The sequence below is a fragment of the Poecilia reticulata genome, linkage group LG20, assembly GCF_000633615.1.
Source record: "Poecilia reticulata strain Guanapo linkage group LG20, Guppy_female_1.0+MT, whole genome shotgun sequence".
In the NCBI taxonomy this organism is placed as follows: Eukaryota; Metazoa; Chordata; class Actinopteri; order Cyprinodontiformes; family Poeciliidae; genus Poecilia; species Poecilia reticulata.
In genome coordinates this window covers 2,054,707-2,065,690 of record NC_024350.1, presented here as the reverse complement: position 1 = coordinate 2,065,690, position 10,984 = coordinate 2,054,707, and the positions used below count along the sequence as shown (strand labels likewise).

At 37.8% G+C, this 10,984-nt stretch overlaps 2 protein-coding genes across 6 annotated transcripts in view; both read right to left on the bottom strand.

Annotated features, from left to right (window-relative positions):
- The window catches only part of ccny (cyclin Y), a 27,853-nt gene extending 26,379 nt beyond the window's left edge, over positions 1 to 1,474 (bottom strand). For all 4 annotated transcript variants that reach the window (XM_008438271.2, XM_008438273.2, XM_008438272.2 and 1 more), the window contains exon 1: positions 819 to 1,474. In XM_008438271.2, the coding sequence (XP_008436493.1) occupies positions 819 to 972 (154 nt within the window). In that variant the 5' untranslated portion in view covers positions 973 to 1,474. The remainder of the gene's footprint in view (positions 1 to 818) is intronic.
- A 2,173-nt stretch (positions 1,475 to 3,647) lies between these two features.
- Positions 3,648 to 10,727, bottom strand: LOC103482244 (cyclic AMP-responsive element-binding protein 1). Of its 2 annotated transcripts, none has more exons than XM_008438270.2 (7): positions 9,818 to 10,727; positions 9,600 to 9,678; positions 9,343 to 9,513; positions 8,989 to 9,120; positions 7,203 to 7,292; positions 4,861 to 5,011; positions 3,648 to 4,555 (listed from the first exon to the last, which is right to left on the bottom strand). In XM_008438270.2, the coding sequence occupies exons 2-7, from the start codon at positions 9,661 to 9,663 to the stop codon at positions 4,411 to 4,413; spliced, it is 753 nt and encodes a 250-aa protein (XP_008436492.1). In that variant the 5' UTR covers positions 9,664 to 9,678; positions 9,818 to 10,727; the 3' UTR covers positions 3,648 to 4,410. The 2 variants fall into 2 exon arrangements, with proteins under 2 accessions (XP_008436492.1, XP_008436491.1); XM_008438269.1 differs by having other exon boundaries at positions 10,613 to 10,720.
- Between the last annotated feature and the right edge of the window lie 257 nt (positions 10,728 to 10,984).

The following is a 10,984-nucleotide window of genomic DNA, read 5'->3' as shown; positions in this document are numbered from 1 at the left end:
AAAAAAAAAAAAAGAAACCCTTTATCTGGGTGGTCTGATGGAGATTTATAAAGTTGTTTGATTTGCTACCACAGCAAAGCCTGAGCCTTTCACTTTTACTGAATCAACATCCACCCAGGATCAATGCTGTCAAATCCCAAACAGTATAAAGTGATAGAAAACTATTGCGTCATCTAACAATTTCTTTCTTATTGTTAGATGACGCAATAAGAATCCTGATAAGGTTTTTAGAAAAAGAGCATGTTATGTTAGAACGCTGATAAAGTATAAGTGTCAGCTGAGGGACATAAAATAGAAGAATTTCAGCTTTCAGAGAGCTCTAATTGTCTTAATTTGATCTAATAGTTTTCTGGGAAAGTTTTCTGGGAATCTGTTTTCATATGACTGTAAGTACATTGAAGTCTCTCACCTCTCTGTTCATTATTATCACATGTATTCCCACTGGAACAGTAATTCACACTAACACCTTAATAAGCTGCTACAGGCTCGTGCATCCCGGATCCACTCCCACAAAGATGGAGGCTGAGAAAAACTCGAGATAAAAGTAAAACCAACAGAAATGTAAAATGTGTAAAAAAAAAATAATTAAAAAAATAAACCTGCAGAAATGTGCGTATTGATTTGATGAGTGGGTGTGTCTTTGCACAGCTGTGGCAAGCTCTCATATTAATACTCCAGCAGAAGTCTGCAGAGATGCTATAGGTAAACCACTACATCCATTATAACGGTATTTAAATACTCTAAAAATGAATTTTCATTTAGCAATATACTCAAAAACTCAGTGAAGTTCACTTCAGACTTGTCAGTCTGCGTCTTACCGTCTATATTTTCTCTGTCGCTGATGTGCTGGAGATTGCAGCCCGTGTCCTCACGACTCAGCTCCGGCTCCGGTCGGTAGGGCTCCAGCCTAGAGTGGTTGCTCCTCCGGTGTTTGGGGCTCGACGACACGCAGCAGGAGGTTGTATTCCCCATTTTGTACGCGGGCCCCGGTGACAGTCTTCGCCGCCCCAACTGCTTTATTTACCGTGCCGTCGGTGTTGCTGGGGGGAACGGGGCGGTAACGCTACGAGCTGCTCCCCCGGTATCCGCTAGCGCTACACGCCCTTCTCCGGTGTTCCAATGGCGTCCCGAATGTTGAGCGGAGCCATTAAAAGTGATGAGAAACGCGAAGCTCGGGTCGGTAAATCAGAAGAGGAGCCCAGCGTCCTCCTCCAAACCCTCAAGCGGGGACAGGCAGCGCCTCCAAGAGCTTCCCCTCGACTCCCTCGCCTCGTATTTCTTGACAGGACACACAACTATCGATACAAAGGCATTTTTGTGTCCCGAAACTTTTTATCGACATTAATAAAGGTTACAACGACGTTCCTAAACAATTCGGAAATAAATTTCAGCGTTGACTGCTACATTGTTGCCACTGTACAGTAGATTGCTGTTGCAGCTACATCCGCTGCCCTGCTGCATTCAAGTACTTCGTATAAAATAGGATATTTTAAAAGCGCTATTATTCATTTTCTTCTGAACAAATTCAATGTAGCTAGCACCTGAAAAATAAAGTAGTAAGTGAATAAAATCACTAGTTTTATGTTTTAAAAACACCAAATGCAGTTAGTCCTAATTATAGTAAACATAGTTAAAATTACGCTAAAAACAAATAGCTTTCTTACGGTTTATCTTACACTTTAAAATTGGTAAATAAAAAAAGCACACTGGATAAGACGAGGAACAAATTTTATTTGGTAACCACCTTGCTTTTATATTTCCCAAAACATAATGATGCTGTATGTCGAAGAACGAAAGGAAATTACAACATTTATGTCCGTACTTGAACACATCCACGTTGTGGCCGTGATAGAAACGTTTCCGGTTCAAGTGGGTGGCTACAGCTGAGTAATAAATAGACTACGGTGATAGTCCCCTGGGTTTTACAGTTGGATTAGTGCAGATGTGCTTCTGAAGACGGTCTGTTTTCATAGTGATCCTTTTTAAATGTTTACAGGCAATGTAACAAATACTATTGTAATAATAAGTGACCTATACCGGTGCTGCTGGGGATGGACGTAGCAACTCCAATATTTTTCCTTGAAATAGGATTTTGTGTTAGACAAATATGACAAAAAAGTTGTATTCTCCAAAATGTTCTTTTATACACAAAATATTATGTTGCATACAGTGGCGGCCTCGGTATTATATGGGCCCCTGGGTGAGAGTATTGGATTTAAAGTCTCTTTAACATTTTGCAAATTTAAATAAACTGACAGTTGGGTACACAATAACCTAAACGTTTTTCTGCTTTGCCAATCCCATATTATATATATATATATATATATATATAATGATGAACTATGGAAGTAAATACAAAGAAAGTGCTGAAATCTCTCATTTAATTTAATGGTGAATTCTGAAAGAGTTTGTCTTGCACACTATTTCTATTGGTTGTAGTTGTGAATCCAGTTTGAATTAGGAGACTCCATGAAATAAATGTATCTATTTGCTCAAAAGTGAAATCCATCTTATATAGATTTATTGCATACAGTGTGATAATCATGCGGTAGCTGCATTCAATTACGATGGTATGGCACATCCTACTGGTAATGCAAGTACATTGCACTTTTTGATACGGGGGTGAGTTTTGTATTGGAGTGATGCTTTTTATGACTGTTTTACAGTTCAGTCAGTAAAACATTGTGTGTGTGTGTTAATTGACTTACCATTTTAACTTATTTTATCAATGCCGTCATGTTTGACAATATGTGTGATTGGATCCAGGAAGTAACCTAAAAAATCAGACGTTCCTCTTGCTCCAGCTCGGTGAGTTTTCCAGTGTGGTTTTGTTTCAGTCAGTTGTGTTTCAGATCTCCTGCAGTACAAAATTAATCAAAAGTCCTAACCTGTGTTTATTCTGTCAGTAAGTCTTCCATAATTACAATCTATGCTCCCTACACGTTGCTCAAGGCAAAATTCCACACTTGTCCACACTTAGGTGTTTAGATTAATATGGTTTCCACAGGAGACAGTATATCTTGTTTTCTAGGTAGGAGCATTCTGTTATCTTCAAATATCCTCTCTCGCTGTGTACTGCATATCAAAAAACTTGAATGTTTTTTTACGCTGGAAAATGTGACAAAACATCTGATAGTGGTAGGCAAATTGAAGGACAAAATAAATGAGTCGTCACACAAGGTTGAATATGAAGATGGTAAAAGCTCTCTTATGCACTTGTTGAGGTATGAGTCGGTATAAAAGCCTCAAAGTTTGATAACCTTGGGTAAAATAAAAATACATCAGTTTTATAGTAAAGGAAAGAAAATAACAAAGGATGATAGCATTTAGCTTTTTACCCAGCTATCATCTTTCTTTTTAATGCTTTGTTCCTGAAAGTTCTGTTTTGGGAACTACTCTGGAACATGTGAAGATTCATATGCGATAAATAAAGCATTTTTTTTTAGACTGAATTAAATTATGACATACCACTTCCGACGCATTAAATAAAACTCCTTAAATTTTCAAATCTTTATCAACATGTCTAAATCTCCTCTTAAAACCTTACTGTCAACTTTTCCAAATGTAAGCCTAAAAACGGAAGAATACATAAAATAAATTGCATCCTTACTGGCATAGTTATAGATGAAATAACTATTTGGGCAAAATTGGTGTAAAAGTCTAAGATCTTTTAATATGGTGAAACTAAACCCATCAAACAGTGTTTGCAGAGAATAAAAACACATAACAAAATAAAACACAAAATCCGGCAGGCAAAATTGGTTTAAACAGTATTGTTAATATGAACCTCGTTTCCTCACTCACCAAACAAATGAGAGATTTTATTAACAAAATATACATCTACCATAAAACTGTTGAGACAAAAAAAAAAAAAAAACTGCCCAAAAATAAATAAGCAAGATTTGTCTTGAGTCTGGTTTTCAGCTAAAATATGAAATATCCTGCAACTATAATTCAAGATTTGTTTTTAGAGTGGAATAATAGTAAATTTATTTTCTTGAAATACATTCTCAAGTTTTTTTCTTCTCACAACATCAGCTGGCGATACAAAACAATGCCTGCCGAGCTAATCACGCGGAATACAGAATGCGACACAAATAAAATGAGATGGTGGCGTGAATAAAGGCAGTGACTTCTGCTATTTTCGCTCAACCTCACCCATTTGTGACCAGTAAACACCGGCACGCGCTTACAAACCTTCCCTCCTAATGCGCGCTCTTGTTTGTCCTGCTGGTGTTGGATAATTACGACCCTTGAAATCCTGACATCATTGTGTGAACACAGAAAATTAACGACGAGGAGTGCTTTGTGTCAGCGCGTTTTGTTATTCCAGACTCCATTCAAAAACACGCCACTGAAACAGACAAAAGTCCACAGGATCCCAAGATGCCCATCTCCTCTGCGACGCAGTCACTCCACTTTGTGTCCGTAGATGTCTTTCAGGGCTCTGAGCTCCTCTATGAGAGTCTTGTTTTGCTGCTCCAGCACGGCCACGCGGTTTTCAAGACACGAGACGTACTCCTTCTTCTTTCGCCGACACTCTCGCGCAGCTTCCCTGGAAGCAACAGCGGCAACAATTAGAGGCCTGGACATCTTTGGCTCCTCTCGCCGGATTAAACGGAGAGCGTATTGGAGCCATAAATAATGAAAGCTTCTTTGTAATGTTTAGGTCAGGACTGCCACGATGACGCTAAAGTAGAACTGCACTTTGGTTGGATGGATGATTGAAAAGATACAAAGAAGATAGCATTTTGTGGCTGGAGAACCACAACAGTCATTCATTCCTTCAAACGTACGTCACAGAAAAGCTAACAGAAAGATGAATGACCTAACAAGAGAGAATGACTGGTCCCTCTCTACCTGTTTTTCATTAGGCGGAGCTCCCTCTTCTGCAAGGAGTCCTCTAAAGGCTTCTGAGGGCCGTAACTCCCAAACCCGGAGTCGGTCTTCAACAGCTTAGAGGTGGGGTTGCGCAGCTGGGAGTTGGTAAAGTCGCCAGCAGCAACAGAGCCTGGGAAGAGGCAGCATAAATACAGTACGTCAAACTACAAGATTGATTTATAGGGAGTACCGGATACTGGTTGCTCAGTAACTAACAAAAATAATGGGACATAAGATAATGTGTTATAGACTAAAAGAGAAGTGAAATGTTAGCAAATCTGTAAAAATGTAAAATAAAAAAATCCCCAAAAACAGCTATTGTGTTTGTACAGTAAATAAAATTATACCATCCGTTTACCAATGTCTGAAAAGAATGAGTGTTTCCAATAACAGATGTTTGCTGTGTATGGGTTTCAACTGCGCCACTTTTCATGTCAACGCCGTCGATCGCCACCAGCTGCGCTTCCATTGGAAATGGAAATGTGTGCAAATCTTTGTCTGTATTCTGTTAATGTTGAAAACAATGAATTTTGCAATTGTAGTGTTTCCATTAAATAAGAAATTAAATCAAAATTTCTTTGAATAAGCTTATACATGGCATAAGTCATTAAAAATCAAGGCAGTGACAGATGTAGAGAGTTACATGAGATATATTCATAATTCAGCAGCCTGGGAGCAGCTACATATTTTTTGTCAGAGATTCCACACGCTCGAATGAAGCACGACTTCTTATGAACTGTGTGCTGAGGGAAGCCAGCTGCACATTTTCCATAAAAAACAAAAACAATTAATCATCCTTCCACTTCCTGTTGTCTTCATAGCTTTCACCAGTAGTGACATCCGGTTCTGTTGATCATGTGACTCCTGTGATAGGAAAAAGTGTTTCCACTGCAGTTTTGCGAAATACATCCATTTTGATATGGCCGAAAAACCACATCATCCTAGAGCAAAATCTTTTGATCAAAAATTTTGTTTTTTTTTGTTTTTTTAATTAGCGTGTTTCCATTTCCATAAAGTTGTGCAATTTGAAATCACGGAAATAAATAAAAATTTGTAACAGCAAATTTATTACGAAAATAAATTCCTTTTAATCAACTGCACAGTAAAGACACCCACATCTCCTCTGACGGCTGATGTATAAAAAGGGAAAATATGTTTCCATTTTTAAAACGAAGAAATTAATGAAATAAATAAAATTGTGAAACCTGAAATGTCAAACTTCAGGCCAAATTGTGTCATTTAAATCAACAATATTTAAATGTAACAGATAATGTAAGTCACAGTGAAGTTTAAACCGGCCTCATATGAACAAAATTAAGGCAGAACACTTACAAAATTCAACCAATCAGAATCCACCACAAAGCCCCACCCCCATTAAGATACAGGGAAATAGCAACAATTTGCACCAGAGAACAACCCTGTAAAAGGTTCCTGAAAACAAATGGAAACTTTAGTCTTTTTTGTGATAATTTTCCACACTTTACATGGGATAATATTTTTATTATTTTTAATTTTCAAACTGTTTGGGTTCAGAAAGTCTGATTCAAATTTTTCCTTTCTTCCAGAACAACCAGCTTCAAACAGGAACATAACCATTTAGTTTGGATTAACTAAGTAACTGAACCTATTCCAAGCAAATCAATTGCATAAGTGCATTTTCAACAAATCAAAGATAACAAAGGCAATAATATAGAAAACGAATCAAGTGAAAAGACATTGCTTATCTGTCGTTGTGTCAACAGAACTCTCCCCTCATGTAGTAAACACTCTGCTGACTAATTCAGTCATATGTGGCGCTTGCAAAAAATGAGCCGCATCTAATCACAGTGAGTCCTGCGACTGACGTCAGGGTACATCTTATTTGCTGTTTCACATTTACACGTTGCTGCTGGGGGGTCTGTTCCAGGAAAAGAAGTGACGTCAGCCACTGCTGCTATGCAAGTGAGCGAGTAAGTGAGTAAGTGAGTGAGTGGGTGGGTGGGTGAGTGGATAACACACAGCACTGAAGCATTTCACAGATGACGGCCGAGAGAAACGCAGAGTGAAGAACACAGAGAAAACACAGAGCTTTTCCAAAGTGTTTATCAAAGTAAGCTTGTTGGATTTTAGCATGCTATACATCCCAATGAAATATTTTATATTACTTTTTTCAAGAGAGTAATCTAAATGTTATTTGATGAAGGAAAATGTTATTTCCCAAGGAAAAGAAAAAGAAAACAAATCAATTTTTTTCATTCCAAAGCTCTCCATCTCATTCCAAATCCAACTAGTTTGAGTTGAACTATTCAAAAATGTATATAGTTACAATGTAAAACATATACCTGCTTCTGTCTCATCTCCAGTTACAGCCATGCTGTATCCGATCCCACGTTCCCAAGAAGAGACTGTCTTCTTCAAAGTCTTCTCCAGCACTGAAATGTCACCACAAGCCACAGTGAGACTATGTATGCAGTTTACAATTAGAGGCATTGACATCACTATGACATCACTGGCTTCTTGATGTCAACAGTATGGTTTGTTCTCCTCTCCTCTCCTCCCCAGCTGCCCGAAGCAGCCTATGAGTCAGGGACTCTGCTGTTTGTGTTTCCTCAGCTTGAGCTTATGAATTGATCCTTATGAATTGATCATAAGCGCTAAGCTTATGATTGGAAGCTTAGCGCTTCCAATCATAAGTGAGGCAAAAAACTAAATTATTTTCATCTATAAATGAAAACAGCACTCTGCCCATCATTTTTGTTTTAGTGTGCTCATAAATAAATCAAACTACTAATAGGGTTTAGAGTAAATAGTGGCGCTCATAATACCAGAACCTTTTCTTTATGGTTAATAACAAAGGAAAAGGCTCCCTCTACGGGTAGTGCAGAGGTACAGACAGAGCAATGTGTGACAGAGGAAAATGTTCATTTACCTCGAAGTCAGGGTATCTGGAAGTTTCAGCAACTCCAAAATAGACCAAACAAAAAAAAAAAAAAAAAAGAAACTATAGGAGGATCCACCATGGTTGGGGGAAGTTGCTGCATAACAATTAAGTATATGTCAAAACCTGTGAACACGACTTTGTGTCCGTGATAGAGGCAAAACAAATTAGCTAGCTAGCCGGGGTATGTTAGCAGCTAGGCTGCCGGTAACTTTAGCAGGTGACTCAGATTTTGCCTGAGTAAAAAGTCCAGTGAGGAAAAAAATAACTAGATTAAATATTCTTGGCTGCCACGACAACATTTAAGATCTGCGATTAACATCAACTGTCCAATCTACGGACATTTTTCAAATTAATTCAAGACAATTTAAGGCCTTAAATTTAGACACAAATTTAAGACTTTTTCTTCAGGAAAAAAATCTCAAGATTGTTTTGTTTTTTGGACGTTACAGTTTTTCCAGAAGTTTTAAACTACAATGATCTTTTGGATCTTGGATACCTTAATGAATTTGATTTTCCACGTGTCTTGTTAGAAATACTTAAATCAAAGTAGCTAAACTATTAAATTAATTATGAACCTTTTGAAATATAAAAATGTAACACAAATACGGTAGCATCTGCCAGAAAAACTAAGACTTGGTTTTCATTGGGTATTTCAGCATATTAATAATTCCCCCCAAAAATCTTCTAATAAGCACATAACTGCTTCACCAGATCAGACACGGGAATAATCTAGAGAGCCAATCTATTGATCGCTCTCTCTTCACCCAAAACTTAATAAATGTTATCAGACAATGCTATCTGCTGCCCTTTTGGTGAATGGTAGTTAACTAGCATCTGTACTGACGCCAGTGAATCTCCAAATTAATTCCTCAACTTTGGATACTTTTTCACACTTTACTCATCTTTACCGGAGAAGGTGCCAACAACCCATACATATCTGAATGTGACGGTTTCCATTTGATTCCAGCTTATGTCTTTTTATGTAACCTGAGAAATGTTGTGTGGTGACATTTAGGAAGGTGATGTGGGGAAATCCTATTTCCACATCTACAGAGGCAACTGTGAGCCTCTATTCATCAATAACTGAAAGGAAAAAGGCACTATCGCCTTGCGGAGAGAGGAGGGATGGAAAAGGGTACGGAAGAATGGAAGAGAAGAAGGAAGGAATGAATGAAGGAAGGAGTTACCTTGTGCCATAACAAAACTGTTTGGTCCATGCAGTGAATCCATGTCCTCTGCTGCTGGCTGCTCTTTGGTTCTGCTTACAGGAACAGATGCCAGGGTTAGCGTACTGTCTTGCTTTACCTGGGCAGGAACGCCTTGACAACAACAAAGCAAAACAAATAAATGCTTTAAAGACAGGACAGTTGTATTTCTCAGCTGAGATTATTGCAACCGGTTGTTCATCTCATGGTGATTTAGTTCGAAATGTATAAAATATTACACAGTTGTTACAAGACAGTCCCTTCAATGTCCCTGGCGTGGATCTTAGATATTTTGGATCATTCTATGGAGTAGTCTAGATGAAGATGAGGTGTTACCTGACAGTGAGTACATCCAACGCTGCTGCATACAGTTGTACATCTCCTCATAAAGCGGAAACGCAGTGGCAGGTGGAGGCTGCGGCATCTGGACGCAGCCCATGGAAGAGGACGGCAGGTTTGGCATTGTGTTAAGAACGTAACCGACAGGAGGTGCCTGAAAAAGCCCAGCTGGAACAAGCAGAATGGGAAAAGGTTCAGATATATAACATCATAATATAATAACTGTTCGTGATCATGTTTTCGGACATGCTTACTGTGCTGGTTTTCCATAGTTCGTTGGAAAACCTGATCATTTCCCTCTGACTTAATTTGGTACATTGTGACTGAGTAAGCCTGCAAAGGGAAAGAAACCCAGTGGGACAGAATGTTAAACAGTTTGTCTTTGGTTCTGCATCTTTATGCAGGGTATCTTTTTAAATATCTACAACACACAGCTATTAATGTCTACATTGCTGGAGTGAAAAGGGCGTACCTCACAATGGAAAGATGTCCAAATTGTGCCCAATTAAATATTTTCCCTCCCTGGCATCACGTGACTTGTTGGCGTTATAAGGTATCAGGTGTGAATGGGGAGCAGGTGAGTTGAGTTATTTTGGTTTTACAGTTACATAAGCTGTAAACTGATTTTGATACATGGCATCAAAGTATCAAAATCTTCAGTGCTGTATTATGAAAATAAATATTTACAAAAGTCTGAAGGGAGTGCTCACTTCTGTGTTTGATGTCAATCAATCAAATAACCCATGACTAATTAAATGCTTGCTCAGTTATTTACACAGCTATTTGTTTAATCAATGGCAAATGTTTGCCAAGTGCTTTTGGATTGTTACTAAGTAGTTATTTGTTGGTGATGAATTTACAATTGAACACTTCTGCTATTTAAAATTAAGGCAATTTATCGGAAAGAGGAACCTGCCTTATATTAAACTGCACGTTTCAGAGAAGTATGGTTATTACAACGAAAGGTTCATTTGGGGATAAAAATGTCTTAAGTGTCACCCTGTGGTGGCTTTGGTAAGATATAGAGGGTTCGGGGAAACCTAGCTATGAAAATATGATGCATTTCAGGAAAATTCACAAGTCTGGTCAGTATAGCACAAAGCTAACTGATGTTTGAACTAGCATTACTGCCCGGGGCGCTACGTTTTGTAAACACCAGCAAGCTAAAGTTTAAAGTTACACTGTAAAGTTAATAGTAAAGAGCTAATGTACTAACGTTGCCTAACATTGCTTACTTTTAATAACAACAGTAAATGGCATGACTCACGATAAAGACTGCTTAATTTCGCCGGAGCGTGGCCTCAGTTGAAGTTTTATTTTTTTTATCAGTCTGTTTTCGCAAAATTTAATTGGTGCTTTATTCTGTTACCAAGTAACTGTTTGACCGTTTTCTTGTTTTGGTTTTGTTCGTTCCATATTCAAAGCCCATGAGCAAGAAACATGCAGTTAACGACATGTTGTCTATTTGTACTGAAAAACAACAACAATAATAACAATGATAATAATAATAAAAATAATAATAATAATAATAATAAATAATAATAAGAATAAGAATAAGAAGAACATACACGAACATAATTGATATAAATGATAATAGAATATTAAAAGCAAAAGTAATTGTTATTTTATAAATTACTCA